At 36.4% G+C, this 24,909-nt stretch overlaps 1 protein-coding gene across 1 annotated transcript in view; it reads left to right on the forward strand.

Annotated features, from left to right (window-relative positions):
• The window catches only part of DDX10 (DEAD-box helicase 10), a 214,111-nt gene that overhangs the window by 113,534 nt on the left and 75,668 nt on the right, over positions 1-24,909 (forward strand). Inside the window, exons 14-16 of the mRNA XM_010988966.3 lie at positions 10,978-11,097; positions 13,943-14,104; positions 24,700-24,756. Of these exons, the coding sequence (XP_010987268.2) occupies positions 10,978-11,097; positions 13,943-14,104; positions 24,700-24,756 (339 nt within the window). The remainder of the gene's footprint in view (positions 1-10,977; positions 11,098-13,942; positions 14,105-24,699; positions 24,757-24,909) is intronic.

Here is a 24,909-nt window from a genome sequence, read left to right on the forward strand (position 1 = left end):
TTATACAGCTTTTACTTTCTCTTGTTTCTTCCTTTCTTGTGATTTTGTTTTCAGATTGTCTCTTTTTATTTCTGTAACTGTCTTAACTCTACACGGCTGTCCTTTCCCCTGTCTATTTTGTTCCATATGTGCTGTCTCTTTTGTCCCGCAAGTCTTCCTTGAGTCTCGACACAGCACTCTTATTACCTTTCTAGCCCCTCCCCTCGCTGTATTTCACCTCTGTCTGTAATTACTATTTTCTTTTCCTAGAGTGACATAAGAACATTCAATTTGTCTTTGTTTTCAGTACCAGTAGAGACCTTTCAGGGATAACACTGGAACTTGGAAAAAAGCATTTAGCTTTGGATTTTGACCAATATTAATAATGTATGTGGTTTGGAATCTACATTAATTTTTTAGTGAAAGTAGTAATTTTTCTCATTGTTTTCTCTTGTTGTAATTTATTCTTTTAAAAATACACAGGAGAAATAGCAATAGGTGTCCCAGTACAACATCCATTTTCTTTATTTAGTGAATTCTGTATTGAAGAATTTGCTCAAGTAGAAACTGTATTTCAATCTCTGAGAGAGGTTATGAGCTCCAGCATTTGGAAAGTAGGTTAAACTTTCATAGAACAGTGTTTCCAAAGTTTATTTTAATCAGTGACATTGTGGAGTCCTGAGACGAGCACGAGCTTCAGTGTTTGAAAAAGTACAAAATTTGAGTGTGATGAGTCTGTGTTTTTAGAGCCTGCCTCTGTCTCTTTCAGCAGGGTAATTGTTTAACTTATTTTATTGTCAGTTTCATCACCTGTAAGATGCAGGCAGTACCTCAAAAGGGAAGTTGTGAGGAATAAATGAAACATAAAACATCTCGCATGGTGTCTGGCAGATGGTATCTCTAACTAGCTAATGTTCTATAAACTTCTCAGAGAGAAGTGTAGCGACCTTCTGATCTGCCAGGTAAGTCCATCTGGATTGGCACTTGTCATATGTCAGAGCTTAGAACAAATTTCACAGTATCATAATGTGGAGTAAGGAATAGGCTTTATTGGGAAAAGGGGACATTTTGTGAAAGCCAGGGTCAGCAAGAAGTATGGCATGAGTTTCCCATCCCCTTATTCCAAACAGAGGGGTGCCAGAGTTTTGCCAGTGTGCTCCATATAAGCATAGGTTTTTACTCTAGTGAAGGCATCCTGTCCTATATTATTGTCTCTTATTGTAGAAGCGGTAAATCAATCATACCAGTGAATAGGCACGTAAACTACCGGGGAATCAGACAGCGGAGTGTTGATGCCTGCAGTCATCTGAGAAATTCATCTGCCCAGCAGGTGGAGACCTAGGGCACTTGGGAGGTTGGGTCTGCCCTGCTAAGGGAAGAAGCTATGGTTCTGTCTGAAGCTGAGTGAGGTTGCAGCCTCTTCTGCTGGGAGGAGGGGATGAAGGAGCTATTGCATCTCACTGACTAGGCACCCAGAGTGGCTCCTGACGGCATTTTCAGACTGTTCTTTTTCTTGCATATACTTCATTGCCCAGGGTCAGTGAATCCACTCCCTCAACAAATTAAGTGTCAAATGTGAAATGTTACACATTTGTTTATTTCTGTGCTACTTAAGTAAATTGATGTCAGAATAGGTAACAGAGGAATGCATTTCAGAGTCTTTGAATGAATGTTACTCCCAACAAAAACTCATCTTGATTTGACCAGGCTCAGCTCAGCTTCACAAATAATTATTGATTTGTTTAGGCACAGTGTAGGTACTTACCCAAGGAATTAAACAGCGAGTAAGACAAAGTCTGTATCCTCAGGGAGTTTGGTGTGGTGTCTAAGAGAGGTAAAGTAGAAGTGGAAGAATTTCTTAAAAACAGAAGTAGAGGGGGTGGTGGGAAGAGATAAACTGGGAGTTCGAGATTTGCAGATACTAACTACTATATATAAAATGGATAAACAAGTTCATACTGTACAGCACAGGGAAATATATTCAATATCTTGTAGTAGCTTATGGTGAAAAAGAATATGAAAATGAATATGTGTATATTCATGTATGACTGAAGCATTGTGCTCTACACCAGAAATTGACACAACATTGTAAACTGACTGTACCTCAATTTAAAAAAAAATAGAGGTAGAGTATAATAAATACCAAGAGAGATAATCACCAGAAGGCTGAGGGAAGAAAGTGAAAAAAGGTCTCGAAAGATAGCCAGTGTTGAATCTTAAATGTAATTTGCCTTTTGGGGGAGAATTTCAGACATATTGCTAGCTCCTACATTTTCTAGTCTGGATGGACTAGAAAGAGTGATTTTAAAAAAATGTCACTTGGCTGTGTAACATAAGGAGTTTGGAGCTTAGCAAAAATTTCATTTTAATTCTTTGGGAATTGTGGCTTGTAGTAGTTTTTAGGAAGTTGCAGTTCTGAATATTGCATTTTAGTGTTACACATTTACTAATGAAATAGCAGGGACTCATTCTAAGGTAGGAGAAAAATAAACAAATGAGCAAGAATCTGTCAGCAGCTTCCATTGGCTGTCAGACTTAAAAATGTTTAAGTGCTAAATAGGGCAGATGAAAATTATATTAATCACTGCATGCTCAACATGTAATTTGCTGGGGGAAAAATGACAAAGTAGTAGAGTGTTGAGGGGCAGAATACTCTTTTCTAGATATTATGCTTTTGAGAGATTTGAAAAAAACAATTAGAGGTCAGATTTAATCATGTATATGGTTCTGCTATAAAAAAAGAAAAAAAGAAAAACATTTTAAAAATGCATTCACTGAGAAATTCTTTTCATTTTGAATAAAACCATTTGCTGTTGACCAGGTCTTGATTTTCATTTTATGGGATCTCTGAGTGTTGTTTAGGAAAATTATGGGAAATTGTAGTCTCAGAGATATTTCTAAGATACTTTGTTACATGTGGTATTAAGGTAAGCCCACAAAGTAGGTTTGGTTTTTTTTGTTTTTGGGGTTTTTTTTAGTGATCAATATAGGCTTATTCTTGTTATTTTTAAAGTATAATTGATGTATAGTCTTATATTAGTTTCAAGTGTACAACAGTGATTCAGTATTTTTATACACTATGAAATGATCACAGTAAACCTGGTTATCATCTGTCAAAAGTTATAACATTATTGACAATATTATTATATTCCCTATGTGCTACATTATATCCCTGTGACTTACTTATTTTATAACTGGAAGTTTGTACCTCTTAACCCCCTTTCTCTGTTTTGCGCATCTCCCCACTCCAGGATTTAGTGTTCTAGCCCTAACTTTGCTGGTGCTGGCCCTGTGATCTTGAAATTTGCTTCACTTCTGCATTTGTGTGTGGATGCAGTGTTATTTCTCTAGGTGATTTTGGCCTTTTCATCCTCCAGGTTCTGTTCTTAATAATGCCAGTACTTTAAAAATCACCACTGTATGGCTTTGCATACCACTATTTTATAAATGGTGTAGTTTTAAGAATATCCCGTGGTAAAGGATTAGACATCGTCGAAGCACACTGTTGAAATGGAGCACATGTACGCTGGCCTTTGACCTTTCCTTTGGTACTTTGGCTTAGCTTATAACTTTTGTATAAAATAGAAAGCAGAGCTTGGAAACTTGACTGTACAAGTAGTTGTGAACATGGCTTCGACTAAACATGGCAGTGATGTCATTATTTCTCTCAGTTAAAATACAACCCACGCATGTCTTGTGATTTACTAATGTCAGCCAGTTTAGAAAAATGGCAGACATTGGAACCATGGGTAACTAGGAACAGTGATTAATTACCTTGTCTTAGGAGTTTGGGAGATTGGCATCAGCATCTCTTAAATATCTTAAAATAGCATGTCAAAAAAATGTCTTAACTAGGCAGGTACCAAGCCCAGTTTGAGTTTAGTATATATCTTAGTTCTATTACAGCAGCTCTTTGTAAAGGCTTGAAATCATATAGAAACTCTCTTTCTGTAATTTAGAGTATAGAAGCGTGTGCATGTGTGTGTGGATAATTTTTAAAATTGCAGTTCACTGAAAAGCTACTATTACGTGGCATTTTTATGTTAGACTTTTATGATGAATGAATTTTCAGAAACTCTGCTTTAGATCACACTAATCAGACTGCCAAGTCATTTGTTATTCTTGTAGGTGCTGGAGCCAGCTATGAAATTCTCGGTGAAACCTATAATTAAATCTTGTTGAATGTTATTTTGATGCTGTCTCATTTTGATTAAGCAGATTTTGATTAAATTAGCTTCTGGTGTATTATTGCTAGGTCTTTGGTATCACTTGGAAGGAAGGTGGTAGGGGTGTTGCTAGTTTAGTGCTCCCCCTAGAGAGTGTACCTCAGTGTCATATTGTTTATAGTGGTTTCATAAAAATGCTGCCCCAAGTCTTGTAACGTAGTTTATTACCACCATTATTGCCTCCTTTATGTAGTCAGTCTCCCTTAACTTTGTTAACTAAATGACTGTGTGAAAGAAGTTAGCTTTCCTTTTTATACTGCTGAGTTTTTGTATATCGCTTATAATATTTGTAAGTTCTAGCAGAATTTCAAAAGTTGTAGGAGACAACAGAAATTGATGTAGTCAATTTGGACACAAGTTAGAAATGAAATCCATACTGTCACTTTTTTTAAGTCTAAAAAGAGAGGCAAAAAGTATGTATCAAGCTCTGTTTCTCTAAATTGCTTCCAGCTGCCTAATTCCTAATATAGAAATATTTATTAAAAATGGCAGGTTAAAAATGGGATTCTTAAGGCAAAATATGACTGGCTTTATAATTTTGTTAAGAAATAGGAAATATCCCAGATTTCGTCTCTGTAGAGTGGCTTTTTTGGGAGGGGCATGGTGTGTAGCAAATAATGCGTATTTCCTGGCTAGCAAAAAAGCAAAAACAAAGACAAAATCAGTAAACAGCCTAAACAATTTCAGTGAATTAAACACAAATTTCCTAGGATAGTGAGTTAGAAATATGAATTATTTTCAAAATTTATCCATTGCAACAGTATAAAAACTGCTGAAAAGGTAGAATGATCTGTTTGAGATAATATATAGGACAAAGACAGTGACGGATTTGCCTGGTCATGAAGCTCAACTGGGGATGAGGCTTAAAATAAGGAAATAAGCAAAGTAAAATATGGCTTGGATGGAGGAAAGGAATTTAGGTCTTACCTGGACTAATTGGAGGCAATGGAAGATTTAAAGAACTATTGACTGAAATGCTAGAAAGAAGCTTTTTAAAATCAAGGGAAGATTTTTGTTAATTCTTACAAGGAATAGATGAGGAAAAGAAGACAGATGTTGAGGGAAGAAACTGGTGTTTGAATGAGGGTTTGGTGGGGGGACTTACTTATGAAAAATAAGAGAAAGAATATATAGAGGGAGATGGCAACTGTATTGGAGATAGATTTGAAAGTTATTTTTCTGAAAGCATTGAGTCGTTAAGGTAGCAGACACATACTCTCAGGAAGAATTTATTAGGTTAAAAAGCAGCTTCTGGAAAGTGTTCCAAGTTAAGCCAGTGGCTTCAGGGAGTAGGAATCTTAAAGGAAGACTCTAACAATCAGAAAACACTGCAGTGAGTGTTTGTGCCTTATGATTCTCCATAACCAGAAGGAAGTCCAAGCAAAACTGAGATCACGAGATATTACATAGTTTTTGATCTGAGGCGGGGGAAAAAACAATACTAAATCATCTGTTTTCCCATTTATGTTGACTGGTTAAAATGATTTTTTCCAAAAGAATCACGAATGTTTCATAATAAATACTTTGTCATTGATACTTTATATATTGTAGTACTCATTAACCATTGTCATTACTTTATACATTGAAATTGCAATTTACAGATTGCAAAGAGATTAGTGGTGCACGGCCTTATTGACCATATGAAATAGAGAACGAGAAAGATTAACATTTACTTATGGTTTGCTTCTTAATATAATTACCAGGACTGATCTAGCCTTAAAAAAATGGGGAACTTTGATGGGATATGTAGGCTCTCATCTGTATGATTCTGTGTTTGGAGTAAACACACATTATTTATACAATGTTAAAAAAAATTTGGAAAGATTTATAGAATGGTTCTTTCAGGCAGTCTTCTAGATATGATTTATGAAGTGTCAGTATCAAGTAATGAGACAAGTGTCTCATACAGATAAATTCTGTAACAGCTATGATTCTCATCAGAAGGAAGTAGAATTGAGGCCTTGTAATTTAAATAGCATATTCTTAGCAAAGATCTTTTGGATAAAGTGCCAAAAGCACAGGCAACAAAAGCTGAAATAAGGGTACCACATCAAACTAAAAAGCTCTAACACGGCAAAGGAAACAAGTTAAAAAGGCAACCTACAGAATGGGAGAAAATATTTGCAAACTATGTATCTGATAAGGGGTTAATATCTGAGATACATAAGGAACTCACACAACTCAGAAACAAAAACCCAAATAATCATATTTTCAAATTCTAAGTGGGTAAAATACCTGAATAGACTTTTCCGAAGAAGACATACAGATGGTCAGTAGTACATGGAAAGGTACTCAACATCCCTAATCATCAGGGAAGTTTCGATGGCTTTAAACTAGAATGTCAGCTAGTGCATCCTTACTTCATACTGTAAAATTAGAATATGTGAGTTACTGTAGTTCAGTAAATGTAGGATGATGAAGGCATTATGCTTATATAGCAGGCAGTTTTGCTTTTTAAAAAAATCATAAATATGTTCTAGTAGGGTTTGGTGATTTAGGCAATAGAAATGTCTCAAGGTCAGTAGGTTCAGATTTTGGAGTGGCAGTGTTTATAAACGCTGCAAAGTGCCCTTACCTTTAGCATGAGGGCTTAGGCTTTAATAGGTGTCCTTCAAGGTCCCCACCAGGGTTGATAGCTCTTTATTTTGTTGGTTTTCTTCACCTTTAGATACAATTCTATTATAAACTATTAATTATTTGGTGATGCAAATGAAGCTACTTTAAGGAAAGATAAAAATCTGACTTCTTTGGAGTATCTTTCCCTTTAATTCTAACTTTCATCTCCTTGTGGTTTTGTTTTTTATTGTTTTGCAGTAATGCTTTTATTTTACCCTCTAGGATATCCAGTAATGCTTATATGAAAGTAGGTTTTTTTCATGGATTATAATTTGAATCTTCTTGTAGCCAATATTAACTAACATGGCCCTTCTGATAGGAACCCTTGTTGTGTTTGTAACTGTTCTTACCTTTTATTTTCCAAGTTGTTCGTGGCAACCTGCTACAGCCATCACTGTCGAGAATGACTTGATGCTCTATCAGCTTTGTATTTTGAGATTTTCCGTTTGGCATTCTATTTGAAAGTCTAGCATACATGTTGTGGAAGAAGTGCAAATAGAAATAAAAATTGCATTTTGATGTTTCATATCTTGTCAGGAAATCTTTCATAATATTTTCTGGCTGCTGCAAATTTCATTCTTACACCATTAATATAAAGGCTCATAGTCAAAAAATAACTCTTACCTAGCAATAGGTATACTTTACAGTTTCTGTGACAGTGTATAGAAATTTAAAGTATTAATGAGCACTTTCCCTCTGGTCCAAGAGCCAATGTTGAAACTTTTGAGAAAAGTAAAATCTACATTTTAAGGAATTAAATTCATTAAAAAAAAATCTTTTAGTTGGAAAAGCACTAAGTATGGCACAAACCTAGAAAACCTAGAAAATTTTATTATTTGAAAATGTAATTTCATAAAAATTTTTAAAAAATCTGCTCAGTAAAGGCCAAAACAAAGCAAAACAATAGACTCTTACCCTATATGGCAAAAGTATAACCATAAAGGATGAAGTGGGAGAAGAGACTGAATCATCTTTAACAAATGAAGAAACTTCACAGGTTAATAAATAAAATACCAGGGAGTCATTAAAAGTATTGACAAAGAATCTGTACTGTGCACTGAAAAATAATACACGCCTTTGCAAAGATGTTCTGCTATGTTCAAAATAATACAAATGGAAATTAAAACTTCCCAGAGATATTATTTTTTCACCTAGTTGACCAGCAAATATAAAGCCTAATATTATACTTTGTTTGACTAGATATGGAGAATCAGTTGCTTTCAGATTTTTGATGGGAGTATAAATTTGTATAATTTGCCTAGAAATACCTTTCAAAATTTAAATGCGCATACTCTTTGACCAATGGCTTTAACTTAAAGGAATGTACCCTAGGTAGATAAATGCTCACGAAGACGTAAATATTGTGGTAACATGGGTTCTTCATATGTACTTGAATGTGACTGGAATGTCTTTGGAAGGATACAGAAAGAGCTAGTAGCTGTGTTTGCTTCTTGGAAGGTAAACTGAGGTAGATGAAGAGGACATAAATGTGACTTTTTAACTGAATATTCTTTAATGAATAAATAAGCATGTATTAACTGCTACATTAATATTGAAAAGAATGACATTGAACTACGACTCTCTTGTAAGCCATATATGAAATCCACCATCCGTTGACTCACAGAAGGCATTTGTTCAGCGCCGATGTGCCAGTCATACAGCAGTGTTTGGGTGTTTGCTACTCAGTTCAAACACCTGTCCCTTAAAAGGAAGTTTTCTTCGACTTTCTCACCCTAGACTAGCTAGGGCAGGCACCCTATTAAAGATTTATTCATCCTGTATATTTTGTCCAAGCACTTACATCTGTGATTAAATAGTCAATGTTTAATTTTTTTCCCCTGTTGATAGAGTGAGGTTCAGTGGGAGTTGGGAGTCCACCTGTCACTTTCACTGCTGGGGCAGTGTGTACTCTGATGTCTTGTGTGTTGATGACACTCTGCAGATTTGAATGAGTGAAGATTAATCCTAAAGTATCAGAGCAAAGCCACAGCCTATTAGGAAAATACAGTAAACCTGTCTTCTCACCCATGTTGGCATTTCTGTTCCATTCTTCAGTGGCTTCCCTAAAACATACAAACAAACAAACAATTTAACCTTTTTTTGTGGGGAGGAGGGGGATATCACAGACCCCTTTTAGAAACTATGATAAACCATAAAAATGCAAAGATGCAAATACCCCCTGACTTTTGTTACATAATTTCAGTGACAACATGGATTTCCCTAAAGCTCTTGATGTAGACCTACTTCACTCCAGGGTTTCTCTCTGCAGGGTTGTTTTTCTGACTGTTCTTTATTTTATTCTGACAGTTTTTGGTATCTTTCCTTTGTGACTATTTCTCTTGTTTTTCTGGGTATTTTTTCTTATTTTTCTGAGTGTATTCTCTCTTTTCTTTCGTGTTTTATTACATAAAATTTCAAACATACAGAAAAGTTGAAAAAAGTACACTTTGGATACCAAAATATCCATCACTCATATTCTGTAATTAACTTTTAACCATATTTCCTTTTTCATGTAGTTTTCCATCTATCCATTCATCATCCTTTTTTATTTAATTCATTTTGGAGTAAGTTGCCAACATCGTTACACTCTTCCATATTCTTCAACTTGCCTGGCATTAACTAAAAGTACAGTTTTTATTTACAGGATACTTTTTTGGGGTAGAAGTTTACATACAATGAAATGCACCAATTTTAAGTGTAACATTTGATGAGTTTTGACAAATGTATACACCTGTGTACTCAAACGCCTGTCAAGATTAGGAGCATTATCATCGCCCTCAGAAAGTTTGCTCCTGTGGCTCCCCAGGATATTTCGTGCTTTTTTTTGGTTATAACTCACTCCTCTGTGTTATTTTTATATCATAATGATTTTCTCAGTTTGCACTGTTTGATTGGCGTTCTCTCTATCACTAGCCCAGGGCTGATGACAGTATCGGCCAACCCAAGATCCTTAAGAACTGACTTAGGCATAAAACCAAGAAGATCCTGTAGGAGTCAGTAACACAGTCTCCAGCCCTGGTGGTGGTGTTGCTGGTGTTCTTTGATAAGTATTTAGAGGGAGAAAGGAGGTGTAGGAGTGATGGCTGGATGGAAGGAAGTCTTATTAGTGAGAGTGCCCTGTGTTCACAAAGTATGCAGTTTATTTTGGTTGACAAGCTTCCTGTTCAAGAACTCTTACACTGTCTCACTTTTGGACACAGCTTAGTTATCATAAGATGTTTCCCAGTATTCATATAGTGAGTTACTGTAATGGGAGGGAGATTTTTGAGTCACAAACAATGTATTGGAGTCATTTTGCTTTTCAGGGAAATACTTTCCTAGTCTAAAAATTCAAAGTTGTACTTGGAAGTTAGAACTGTTTTAAAAATGTGCCCTGTTTTTAGCTGGAAGATAGCTTTACTTATCTTATCTGTCCATTTATCACATTATCATGTAGTTTCTTTTTTTTTTAAATGTATTTTTATTGAAATATAGTCAGTTTACAATGTTGTGTTGATTTCTGGCATACAGCACAATACTTCTGTCATATAGGAACATACATATATTTGTTTTCGTATTCTTTTTCACCATAAGTTACTACAAGATATTGAATATGGTTCCCTGTGCTATACAGTATAAACTTGTTTTTTAATCTATTTTATATATATTAGTTAGTATCTGCAAATCTAGAACTCCCAGTTTATCCTTTCCCACCCTCTTCGCCCCCTGGTAACCATAAGTTTGTTTTCTATGTCTGTGAGTCTGTTTCTGTTTTGTAAATAAGTTCCTTTTTTGTTTGTTTGTTTTGATTCCACATATAAGTGATATATGGTATTTTTCTTTCTCTTTGTGGCTTACTTCATTTAGAATGACATTATCCATCATGTAATTTCTGATGCTTCTACATTATCAAGGTAGCATAGTTTTAGTAATAAAAATTTTTAAGGTTATTTATGTCTCATGTTCCTATCGAAACCTAAACCCCTTTAGGAATGGAGGTGGGGGCGTTAGTTAATAAGTCTAATAGTTTTACTTCTAGACAGTAATTTTGGTGCTTCCCATTGTCCAGTGAGCAACACACACACTCAGTTCTGGGAAGTGTGTTGCTAGTGTTAAGTTGTTATTATGAACCAGCTATTTACCTAATCATCTCTGTTTTTTGTATATTCTCACACAGAAGAAAGAACCTTCTAAATCCAGGCTGAAGAAAAAAGTGACCAAGGTCGCAGAGGCAAAAAAAGTAATGAAGAGAAATTTTAAAGTAAACAAGAAAATAACGTTTACTGACGAAGGGGAGGTAAGATTCTGCACGTGCTTCGTTTCTGAGTACATTCCAAGTACTAGAAAGAGTCTGAGTCTCCTGCTGACTTAAGCATTCTTTAGTAGGAAAAATAACGTTTGTGTAAAGGACTCAGGCCATTCCTTTCGCTGCTCCTGTAGGGTTTTGGTCAACGGTACATCTGTCGGCACGAATGCCTCACTGACAGTAAACTGCGGTATTTCTTGATGATAACAACAGTGTTGGTTTTGAACTTTCCAAATCCTGTTTTTATAGATAAGATTTGCTAGTCATGGGGGCCCATCTGTCAACACGCTCTATGGGAACACGCTCAAGGCTAGTAACACAGCTACTCACCACAGCATCTTTTGCTTAACTTTAAAAAGCCTCTGCTCTTCAGTTCCTCAGTTTCACGTGCTGTATTGGCATGCTTTTCCTTACTGGCTACTGTGGGAAGGAATTCTTTGCTTTAAAATAACCTCGGGCACATAGCTGCCTGGTTTTCATCTCACTGTGTACCTGGTCTCAGTGTAAATTCATCCCTGTAGAGTGGGGAAGGGGTTACCTCTCACAGATTGCTTGAAGAAGGTCACTCTATTACATAAGAATATTATCTTCATTTTTAAAAGAGTCATATCTAGAATATCAGGTGACTCACTTAAGGAGTGGTGTCTGGTCAGTGGTCATAGCAGATCTTCTAACTGTCATCTCCCAGTTTCACTCTCACCGACCTGTAGTCTTCCCTGTTCATCTGGATAGAGCACACCGCACCCCTTGCCCACCGCGATCTCATTTCCCTTGCCCTGTTTTTATTTTTTCCTTCATTGCACTTACTATTTGACTTTACATTCTGTATTATTTGGTGATTGTCCATTCCTTCCACTCCAGTGGCACGAGGTGAGGTATTTCTAGTCCACTGGGATGGGAGAAGCAGCGTGAGGGAAGGCGTCTGCCCACTGCTGTGTCCTCAGCCCTTAGAAGAGAGCCTAGCAAATAGGAAGCCCTCGAAACAAACACCTGCTGAGTGAATGAACTATTGTCTAGTATCTCAGTGAAATAACAGAGCTTTTTATACTGAGAGTAATGTATCACATCAGTTATTTCATCATGACTAATATAAATGCTGTCTACACAGTCTGTATTCAGTGGAGTATGTTTCCTTTTAATTCTGAAGTTAACGAAGATTTGGATGTTACTTTGGGGAAGAGGGCTTTGCTTTAGAAGCCCAAATCTGCAGTAATATATAGAGTAAAATGATGTGCAAATTAGATGAAAACCAACAAGTAGAATGCAGTTCAGACTGTTGCTGGAAGTTGCAAAGGAACCCTATATAATTGATAAACATGAATCTTCATGAAATTACTAAAAAGAGGCCAGCGCCTGAGAAGCAGGCTAAACCAAAATACAGTTGTATTGCATCAGATGCTGACTGTGAAAGGTTAGTGCTGTTGCCATAATGAGGTTCCTTGCTCTGCTCCCGAGTGTAACGGCACAAATCATATCCATTAGCTTCCAGATGAGTGTAAATCCTTAGCTGTAAAATGTTTCAGTGTAAGCTGATTGCTGAGAGGAGCTCTGTGTGGCGTGAGCTATGCTGAAACTTCTGATCTAAAAGTATCAAAGAAAAGCCACCATTTGTTCAACCCACAAAGCGAACTTTTTTCACTCTGGTTGGAAGAGGGGTGAGAAGTCAGAGCAATGGGTGGCTTTCTTACTGTCATAGCTGCTCCCTCCCGCTGCTTCCTTGGTGTCGGTGATGGCTGGCCTGGCTTCTTGTGCAGTTGTGTTCGTGACCCTGGTTCGTTGCCTAAAGTTGCGGCTCTGTAGAAATCTCAACTTGAAGAATGACTAGTGGTGACAGGAGTGAGAGGAGGCATTAACACCTGCGATGTGTGTGCCTACAACTTGCATTTGCCTGCTGGTTAATCAGTGGTCTTTCAGAAAGAGTGGCAGCTACTTAAATCCTCCCGGCAACCAGTCATTAGGTAAAATTAGAGAATCCTTTGTGTCTAAATTGTCTAGTGTTTTAGTATTGTTGGTCCTGGAAAATGATGAAGTCAAACAAATCTTATTTTTCAGGCAGGGACACAGATGTCCAGAGATTAAGTAATCCATTCAGGATTATGGATCAAGCTAGTGAAAAAGTCAGGACAATTAAACCAGGTCTCCCGACTCCCAGATCAGGGCCCTGACTTCTTCATCACCTTGTTCCTAACCATAAACTGTATGTGTCAAATCACGTAGGTTTGAGCAGGCTTCTGAGACCCACTCTCCTTTACACTTAGCTTAGTTATTTCAGTTTTTATGTGTAGAACCAGCTGATGTGTGACACATCAGCCACTTTTGAGCATCTAGTGCGTGCCAGATAATGTGTTGGGTTCTGAGGATACATGAATAAGACATACGACTGCCCTCGAGGGGATTAATGCTGGTAAAGAAAAACAGGAGAGTGAAACAAGCCAGTGTGGTGAGAGCATGACTGAGGTACACCAGGGTGCCGTGCTGTGCTGGGGCTGCCCCCTGCCACCCCGTGCGGATCACTGGGAGCTGAGTTGGTGGCGTATAGCCTGCCCAGAACACTGAGATGATGTTGGGGCAACATCCTTCTCCAAATCATCTTACGAAATTTTCCTTCAGTTCTGCTCTTACTGAGTTGTGGCAGGATTCCTTTATCCTGCCTGGGATGGTGTTTTCTGTGACTTGCTCACTTTTATTATATAGTTTGTTAGAAAGTTTAAGAAATACAGGTTGTAAGGCAGAAAGTGTGTATGTGCACCATTTCAAAGTCACTCTATAAAGGGAAGTGACGCTCTGTTAAAACTCCCTGCCTTCCTGCCCCATACTTAACCTTTTCTGTCTGTAGTTGGTTCAACAGTGGCCACAAGTGCAGAAATCTGTCTCAAAGGAGACCGAGGAAGAGGACGATGCCGGCGGTATCAACTTAGATAAAGCAAAGGAAAGGCTTCAAGAAGAGGACAAATTTGACAAAGAAGAATATAGGAAGAAAATTAAGGCAAAGCATCGGGTAAGCTTTCTGTCTTGAATTAATACTGAATGAAATTTCATATATTCTAAACATATGCAAATAATTATTAGATACTCATTAATAACCACATTACTTCGTTGTCTCTAACAGTGCTTTTTCGGTGGCTATTTTGTTATTTTATCTAGTCCTTCTTTTTCCTTCTGCTGATGGAGTCTTTGTTTGCTAACTGGTTTCTGAGAATGTTACCTAAATCTACTTTTGGTTGAGGTGACCCACATTACAGTGAATTTTTTTTTCAGTTTAAGTTTTAATTGGGAGAACATGGTAGCTGCACATGTAGTTGTTAGAAGTAGGTACACAGATATCCTAGGTGCTCCATTTCTATAATTTGTCATTTCAGGAACGTTATATAAATGAAGCTATGAAGTATGTAGCCTTTTAGGACTGGGTTTTTTGACTCAGCACGAATCTGTTGAGTTGCAAGTTGTTCTGTATGTAATGCTCCACTCCCTCTGTTGTAAGTAGTGTTCCATGGTGTGGATGAAACAGTTTGTCTCAAGGTTCACTCATTTGAGCAACATTAGTGTTGTTTCCAGCTTCAACTTAACAGTTAAATTTCCTCCATAAGCAGTTACTTGGTAATGGATATAAGATTAAGCTCACTGTATTAAGGAAAAAAAAAAAAAGGAAACCTTGTAAGAGGGCGAGTGCCCTGTTGACCTCAAACGTGGCAGTTTCCTGTTATCCTTGAAAAAGAGGATTATTCCATTCTGGTCACTCGTGATGGTGTTGTCCTTCCACACTACTTACAAGTGGACGTTTCCCTAGATCAATGAGTCAAGTAGTGACATAAAACACATTTACATTTTTAAAGAAGTTTCTGCAGCATGCCCTTGGGACGGCTCCTGACCTCCGGGTAACACAGCATCATGCCGAAGGATCAGTGCTGTGACAGTAGGTTCTGTGTTAAGAAACCTTGAAGCCTTTGGATGTGGACATTATTAACCACATCCCTAGAAGGAGTTTGTAGTTTTTGACTCCTGTTTGACCTTGTAACTATTTAATAGCCCAGTAAAATTTTTTTTCAATAGAGGAGCAGTTCTCATTTCTTTAAGATTTGTTGCAGCTTCACAGTAGTGGATAAGAAAAAGCAGATACTGAAGATATAGCTTCACGGATGGAGATGAATGGTGAGAAAAACATTCCAGAAGTATGGAGAACCAGTGAGCCTGAAATACACTGGTTGCAGTCACTGGGCATTAATATTATTGAGACAACAAAACATTTCCTGCCTTGCTGCTTTCATTGAGTACAGTGCTTTGTATGGGAATTTGGTGCTGATAATTTGTCATTAAATTTTTTAATAACATTAGGAGTGTCAGCAGCTGTCATGTTTCAGCTTACATTCTACTTAGAGTATTTATCTAGCATAAGAACAATTGTCCTTTATTTTATTTATTTATCTATCTATTTATTTTCATATATGTATTTTTTATTGATGTATAGTCAGTTTACAGTGGTGTGTCACCTTTTGGTGTACAGTGCAATTGTTGTCATACATACATGAACATCCTTATATTCATTTTCTTATTCTTTTTCACCATAAGTTACTGTAAGATATCGAATATAGTTCTGTGCGCTATACAGCATGAACTTGTTTATCTGTTCTATATGTATCAGTTAGTATCTGCAAATCTCTAACTATCCGTGACTATCCTTTAGTTTCAAATAGTAGCCATCAGTAAAAGAAATGTGGAGAACTTACATAAAATGAAGGCTCCCCCTTCCCCTACCCCTACCTTCCTCCCCTTTTATCTTCCCTTTCACCCTTCCCCCATGTGTGGAAGTTGCTTCTGTATCCAGGTTGTGGAATATTGTTTCTGAGACATTTAGGAACTTAATTTCAAGTTGACTATTGTATAGTTATTGTACAGTGTGTGTGTGCGCTAAGCTCTACCCTAGGCTGCGAAGATGGAATATGTAAAATACATGGGTTCCTCCGTCCTGAGGAAGATTATAGTGAAATCACGGTTAACTCTGGAGAGTCTGTCACTGCAGAGAAGCTTTGTGCACCCCAGTTTTTTTACATTAAAATTTTTGAAATAAATAATATCTTCGCCTTTTTTCCAAGATCAAAGTGATAAAAAAGTTAGCGTTGAGAAGTCTTCCTTCTGCCCCGCCCTGTCAGTCTTATTCATACCTCTCCCCCATACATAATTATTTTTATTAATTACTGATGTATCCTTATAGTCTCCTTACGCAAAGGCTGGTAAACAGAAGTACATATTCTTATTTTCTCCCTTTGTTGCATGAAAGGTAGAATACTGTATGTACTGTTCTATAGTTGTTCATTTTCACTTATCTTTGAGCTTTTATATAATTCATTTTCTTGTCTTTGCACCATTGTTAAAACATAGAATATGATTTTTAAACCATCGCTGGGATTGTCTCACAGCAGTGTCAAACAGAACAGTGTGGGGCTGACATAATTGTGAGAGAACTCACAAGAACTTTACATGCTACTGGTTTTGAAGTCAGTCCTCTGTAACTAAAATAGACATAAGGCCTTTTTAAAAAACAAGTCAAAGTTTGTTGTTTTATATAAAATAAGTATATTCAGCACAAGGTGGCCCATAGCATATTTTCTATATTGGTGACTGAAGATATTATGTAGCCTAAAGAAAGCACAAGGAGGTAACTAAAACAGTCTTCTCTCTGTTCAACTTCAGTGTAAAAGCTACCTTGCACAAATATGGTTCGTTTCTTGGTATTTTCATCAGTAAAATGATTATTTAAATACATACAAGTATTTGCGTATTAACTTAGTGTAAATTTCATGTTTGTGAGCACTTAGTAGGTTTATGACAGTTGCATACGTAACACACGATACAGGTGCTCAAATCAGTTGTGCACGAAGCTGCCATGGACCAAATTTCTGCCTACAAGGCGTATGGAGTATTTTTTTAAATGGCAGGTTTTACCCTTTGGCATAATGTTTGGTGGAAAGAATGCTGTGCTGTAAGGTGGAACACTTGCATTTGAGTCTTGAGTCTAGCATTATGTGGTCCACCTGGGGGATCACCAGTCATCAGCTTAGACTGCATGTTCCTGTTCTGAAAAATGAGGAAATGAAAATACGGGTTAATACCGGGTGATCAGAGACATCATGGGAATAAAATTATCCTTTTCTGTTTAAAAAAAATGGGATTTTAATTTGTCATTTCCCCCTGCTGACCCGTTAGGTTCCTTGCTTGATGAAAAGGCTACCTTGTTCACTTGTTTTCCAATGGTCACTAGCATTTTACTTTAAAAACTAAGTATATTATTAATCTTGCACAGTTTATCTTAATTGCATTACCTGAACACAATATTGGTTTTGAAATCATATTTTTTTCCCTAATTAAGTGTATTAAGTTATTATAATGACAATTCTTAGTTCTTCTAGCATGAAGTTTTACCTCAGGCAAATGTGATTATGTTTGCCTTGAAGGCAGTTACTTATAAGTTTATTATTTCTATGAAAATATACTGAGAAGAATTGTATGTCCCTAAAGACTACTTGAAATACTAACTTTTGGGTCTAGGAGTAAGCATTACTTCATGAAGATAGAAAAAGGTGAAGAAACTTTTGATACAAAATTATGAATGAGGAATGTGCCTGAAAGCATTTTACATGTGAAAAGGAAACTTCATATAGACTATAACATGGTTCTGTATTTGACACATTTAAAAAATACATGTCAACTTTAGAAGTTTTTATGGGGTTAGAAATGTTCTTTCAGCATGTTAAAAATTTTTCATGATTATATTTTTAGTTTAAAAGGATAAGATAGTTAATATGTACGTGAATTTTGTCTTAATGATCCTATTTGAAAGTAGTCGTTTATTCTTGCTGTTTAAAACTGGCAACCTCACACCACAGCTTTGAATACGCACTCAGGTTTTGTAATGCAGGTCTCAGCTATTCATTTATTCCCGCCTGTTCTTCCTCCATGCTGTTACACCTGTCCTTGCCTCATAGTTTCATCTGCCAGATTCTGAAAGCTATGTAAGTTTTACTGTGACTCAAGGGAGTATCTTTGTCACAAAGATTTAGAAAATGAGCTATAGAATTTTAACTAGTTTATAGCAAGAAGAAAAGAAAGACAAGAAAAGGAAAGAAAAAGAAGAGAAAAGAAAATAAAGAAAAAAATAAACGCCGTACAGTTTATGGCTTTGCTGGGAAGTGGAAATGAGCCACCCGCTTGCTGGAACTTGGCCGCTCTGGGGACATCAGGAGCCCTGTGTAACTGCTTTAGGTCACCCAGTTAGTAGCTTTATTTTTTTCAGGAGTCTTCGTTATAGCCATTAAGCATCACTTTCTTCTGAGGCCATTCTGATTGTCCGCTTTACCTGGCAATTTACACGTAGCTATATTTAATTATGCCTTTTCTTGAAACTGTGAGAAGTAAAACTGTAGCAAAAGCCATATTTTTGCAGGTAAAACCATTAGTATGTTAGTAAGTTGCAAAGGAAACCATGTGTTTTCTGATAATTCAGTCAGAGCTGTGAAAGATGGGCCATGGGTCGTATCATTGAAAGGTTTTTTAATGGAATGAAAATCTGGGCTGTGGTGTTATGTCATTATTCTTAGCTCTGAAAGATTGCTTGTATTTAGTGCAGTAATATCTGCTGTAACAGCTGAGAGTGAAGAGAAGCAATTCATTACGACGTTCTCTTTCATTTCTTTGAAATGTACTTGGAGTGTTTTATCCATTTTGGATTGCTTGTTTAGACGGCATAGCCAAGTCAAAAGGTGGCTCTGGACTGTGGGCAAAGATCCTCTGAGTTCTACTTACTACTAGCATGAATATTAGAAAGTTAAAAAAGAATTAAAGGGACTTTTTCGAAAAATCTGTTTTGTTGGTGACAAGAATTGAGTTGACATGGAATCCAAGTATCTTAAACATAAATTTATATGATAGTGAAGGAGGAAGGCAGCAGTAATCAGGCATCTTAGGAATAGTAATAACAAGAACAGTAACAAGTAGCACCTAGTTAACTGGGTCCTGCAATAAGCATTTTTTATTTTGGTGGGGGTGGGGGGAGGTAATTAGGTTTTTTTTGTTTTGTTTTGTTTTTTTAAGAGGAGGTACTGGGGATTGAACCCAGGAACTCGTGCCTCCTAAGTGTGCACTCTGCCACTTGAGCTATACCCTCCCCACTAACAAGCATTTTCTATGTATTAACTTCTGATACAAGTGAGCTAGCCTCATTTTTACAAATGATAAAGCTAAGACTTACAAGGGTCAAGTAGTTTGTCCAAGGCGCCACAGCTTGTCAGTAGCAGCCCTGGGACTCTTACCAAGGTCTTTGTTACTGTCCACGCTGTTTTTTGCCCACGCAGCTGCTGCCTTGTACCGTCAGGCGTTCTCCTACAACAGGGTAACTCTGAGGCAGTGAAGCAAAAGGTAGAGGACGACAACAGGGACGGAGGATCTTGAAGAAGGAATGACAAGAAATAGAAATTGTTCATGTTTCCAGAGCAAGGTCATAAAATAAGCACTGTGCTTAGGAGCCTAGTCTAGGACCCCATACTAACATCACCTTTCCCTGAGTGTTCACTGCAAGGCTGTGTAGTTACTAGAACTATGATCCATTTTTGTGTAGCTGTGGTCATTTTAACATCGAAGGCAGATGTCAGAGACTGATCTGGTGCATATGGTCTTATGAAATTTTACTAATGTCAGAAATGTTATCATGAAGGCAAGGGACAAAGTATCTGGTGCTTAATTCTAGAATGGACTTTATGAATCAAGCTTATTTATAGGGGAGGAAAAGAGATCCTCGTCCTGTGCAGCCTTCCTGCCACCATCACAGCCAGGCTTACTGTGCAGGAGAGTCCAGCCGATTGCTGTGCAAACTTTGCCTGTAATTTCGTGATGTCTGCCTGGGAAGTTTTGTTCTTACTCTCATGAGCTTATAGCAGCTTGTGATATTCAGCCCAGCATCTGGTTACTTGGGCTCTTTTTCCCATCCAGCATCCAAAATGAAATAAATACTCAAGATTATATAGGTCTTATCAACTGTGTGGCAGGTCTTTGACCTGATTGTTATCTTTCTTTTTATGGTTAAGATCTTTGTTTTGGGGATTTCTTTGTGTGTGTGTGTGTGTGTGTGTGTTTGAGAGGTGGGGTGGCTGTTAGATTGATGGTCTAGAGCTGGAGAGGCGTTGAGGCACAGGGGCAGAGTTTGGTGCTGGGCCAGGTGGCTGAGGGGCTGCAGAGATGAGGGGAAGCGGGGCTGTGTCTGTTTTGCCCATCCGTCTACCCAGAGCCCACCTCGGGGCCTGGCGCATAGTAGCTCAGCAGATATTTGAAGGAATTGATTAGTGAATCTGTGTTTCTATGTAAATTTGTGTTTTTCTTTGTCTTCATATACTTAATGAAGTTGTTATAGATTTATACATGGAAGACCAATTTTTTTATATTGTTCAAATAAACTCTATAGAATAGATAACACGTCATAGACCCTTGTGTTCTTAGTTCCCAGGAGGGGTTTAGGCTCCCTGGGATTTTGTTCTTAGAGGGCAGGGGTTATCTTCAGGGCAAAAAAAAAAAACCAAACTATAATCATTCTTTTACTCACTTTTGTTGAGCCAATTTTCTTCTGTGAAAAAGGGGTTCCTGTAATATTCAAATGAAGATCGACGTCCCCTCTTTTTCTGTGGACAATATAAATTTCCAGATCTGCGAATTTTCAAGATCTCCATGAAATGAAAATGGTTTAAATAACATAGTCTTGACTGCTGATGAAATTCATATTTCTTGGTACTTTCTTTTCTGGAAACTGAGGACTTGTAGTGTGTGAGAAGCCAAAAGACATATAAGAACGTCTAGGGGAGAATTTTGTAACTTGAAATGTAATTTTTCTGTTGTCCTGTCTCTTGTGAATTTGATTTTTATTGTTGAATTCCATGCTCTTCTTATACTTAATCATTGGTAGCATGGCAGAACTAAAGATAAAATTTTGCCTTCTTTTTGTTGGCATAAAGTACCTTTTGGTACCAATCTATCCTCAAAAATGAAATAGGGAAAGAAAGGACAAAGCATTTAAACCACATAAATTAATTGGGGAGTGGGGAACCTCAGCTACAGAATCTAATAAAATTCAATTATAATTTTCCACTAGTTATTGTAATCCAACCTTTCTATCTTTATGTTTCATTGTTTATAGCATTTATGATTCATATACTGTTCTTTTAAAAAAAGAACTTCTGTCATGCCTTATCAAAAAAAAATGTACTTTCTTCCCTATATCCATTTCCTAAATTTTGGGTTACCATAATTCTACTTCCTCTTCTCCTTTGTTTAAAGACTAATGTTTACTTGCTTTTTTCAGATAAAGTGCTAATACAGCTTTTTAAGATAAGAAAGAAAACTTTTCTAATTTTCTTTTTGTCTCACCCAATGTTGAAAGTTTGTACTTTTTTATTATACGTCCGTTTCATATCCTGGTCATATTCACTTCATATTTGAAAGGCTTTGAATATTCCTCATTCACCTGAGACTTGTGGCCGAAATCTTAAAAGGAAAAATTATTCCACTTGCATGCACGTGTGAATTCTGATAGCCAATTTAAATTTGAAATATAAATTGTTCTTCGTGGACTATAATGAATTAGTACTGGAGTTCAGTAGTAGTGGAAAATTATCAATATGTTTTTTCCTGCTATGATTAAAATGGCTAGCTGAAAAGCTCCAAGAGGAAGATAGCGTTTACTTAGTTAGAGTTTTTCTGATGTGGACATATCAAGGTTATTCTTTGGAACTTTGAAGTGCCATTTTCAGATACTCTAGTGTGTTGGGAGAAGGCCAGTTACTGAATAATTACAGCAACAATTTGTGTGACTGTTACGTGTGGTTAATTATCTAGTTTTATTTTTTTTCCACAGGGTATAGGCAAAAATTAATTAAAATAGTATACATAAAATTCTATCAGAAAAAAATGCTGTCAGGATGAAAGACCCATATGGTAACAGACCATTATTAACAACAAAAGGAAATGCAACATTTGGCTAAAACGTACTGATAAGATAAAAACACTATTCATCTACAAAGCTAAGCAAAACTTTCTGATGGAGGAGAGAAGGGGTAGAGACGTGTGCTGGAGTTGAGGGAGTGGAGATGCTGGCTGCGCAGACTCAGTTTTAGTCTCAGGTCTATCACTGGCTGCGTGACATCAGGCAAGTTACTTCACCACTTTGATCTTCATATTTTTCATCTATTAAATAGGAATGATAATACGTCAAAAAGTTTTGTAGCACATATTTGAAAATATATGTAAAATGCTTAGCATACTGCTGATACTTAATTCAGTGCTACTACTGTTAGTAAGAAAATAACAGCAGTAATCATATGCTGATGGACAGATATATTTATGAAAGTATAGTTTTATTCCTCCCTAGTTATTTGATGTTTTATATAGCTGTAGTTTTAAAGTTAGTTTAAGCAGTGCAACACTTGAAAGTCGCTGTGATCCTTATAAAATAACATAAAATACTGTCTAGCTTAATTTTACTTTCTAAACATGAAAACTTTTCGTGGAAGATGGAACTGAAATGTGTGTGTGTGAAAGAGAAGAGAGAGAAAATTACAAATATGTGCATCCACAAACTAAAGCCAGCTCTCACACTAAGCATAATTATGATCAGTTTTATGTTACTTTGATTTATTTTGTAGTCTGCTAATACTCATAGAGAATCAGTAATTGGTGCCAACTTCTATGAAGAATTTGGGTGCAGATGTTTACAAACTGCCATCCATTAACTCCACCCTCCCCCAATTGAGGACACATTGAGATTATTTTACTTTGGTGGCAGAACAACTCTTATAAGCCCATTAGAGAACTATCTCGAGTATGGGGTATCTGATAACTATTGTATTTGTTGACTTCTTGTTAAAATAATACTAAGTATTATTTTTTCTGTTATTAAAGCCACGTCTGTTAAAGTCCCCAATCCTGACTTTTAATTGTTTTTAGAAGATACGGGGAAAAAGCACTAGACTTGGCACAAGAAGACCGATGATTGAGCTCTTTGACAGTGAACAAATCACCTTCTTAGTTTTGGTTTCTTTATCTTTCTTTTTCCTCTGACCTTGATCCTGGAACTTCCAAGTAATCTTTAGAATGTCTCTCTGTGTAATTGCATATTGTTTAAGTTTTATCTACCCTTTTAGTTGTGTGTTTTATTTGGAAGTGAAAGTAGCACTCATTTTCTCCAAAACTGGGATAGAGAGAGAATAATAATCACAGAAAAGAATAGTTTAACATTATGCATTATTTAAGAGTATGACACATTCACAGTTGCCATTTGAATTTGGATTTTTGTTAGTTTCACTTAGAATTTATCTTTCTTGCTATGCAATCTGAAGCTATAAAAACTGAATCTATAAGCTCTGTGGACTCCCCTCCTCTTGACATTACTTCGTAATTAACCCCTTTTTCAACTTATAATATTTATGTTCTCACTTTGTCGAAAAGGAGTCTGTAAACTTAGATAAAGTAGATAGTGTGGAATTTAGCACTTGCCTGCTCTTCTCAATGCTGGGAGCAATGGAGCAGCCTCAGGTGTCTTCAGAGTATGTATTAGAATTGGTTCTTGAATCTGGAGAAAGCCGTGTATGAAGTATATAAAGCCATGTGTAAAGCATAAAGCCATGTCTGGTAATGACAGAGTGCCCAGACTGAGAAAACATGTTAATTCTCATGTTAGTGGATATTTCACGTACTATGAATCACGGTTGCAGTTTCACATTCATGAAAAAATTATTTGTTGTTTATTCACTTTTTACATAGATGTAGTAGTTCATTAAATTAAAAAATCTATATAGTTATGAATTTTGGATTAAGAATAGCCTTTTTCTTATTGCTTTAAGGCTTTATTTTTGAAGAAGAAAAGAGGTGTTTTATTTAAAACAAAATTTTATTGTTTTGAATTTTAATATTGTACACATTTATTTTCTTATTTTGAAAAACATTTGTGTTGCATTTTCTGCCTGTTTTATGATCATTGGAAAATGAATGGGGAAATTATAAAGCAATTCAATAAAATAATGAGCTTATAAGAATTATCTTCCATTGTTTTTCTTTTGCAAAAAATATTGCCACTTCTCTTAGAACCCCAAGGCTGTGGATTTCATACCCTGTATAAATTCTGCTTTTAGACAGAGGAAAAGGGAAATAGTCATTATTGCATTTCTTCCTTTTTTATTCTGATAGCCAACACTGTGTACCAGTCATATGTCACACATTGTGCTAAGCATGTATGTTATTTTATATAATTCTTATATCAACTTTATGAAATGTGTGCCCCTGTTATCCCCATATTTAGATGGAGAAAATGAGAGGTAGTCAATAAGTTGCCTAAAATTGCACAGCTAATAAATGGCAGAACTGTGATTTGATTCCAGATGCTTGACACATACTTAATCATTCTGAAAACTTGTGCTAATCCCATAGTAGGTACTTAATAAATGTTTGAAAAATGAATATCCTTTATCAGTTGGCTTAAGAAAAACCTGTTATGAGTATGTAGTCTGATTTACACTTGCTAGACAAGTTTATACATTGCTAATTTTCTTCCTTTTCCTGTAGGAGAAGAGACTGAAAGAAAGAGAAGCCAGAAGAGAAGCCAATAAGAAGCAAGCAAAGGTAAGAGTTTATATTTTAATGAGAAAAATGTTTGTAACATTGAATGGAATTTAAATACCCTTCTCTTCCATATGCATTTTATATTTATTTATGTATCATGACATTTGAATTGGATTTAAGCCCATGTATATGTATTATTTGCTTTCTGATATT

This window comes from Camelus dromedarius, chromosome 34 (genome assembly GCF_036321535.1).
Source record: "Camelus dromedarius isolate mCamDro1 chromosome 34, mCamDro1.pat, whole genome shotgun sequence".
In the NCBI taxonomy this organism is placed as follows: domain Eukaryota; kingdom Metazoa; phylum Chordata; class Mammalia; order Artiodactyla; family Camelidae; genus Camelus; species Camelus dromedarius.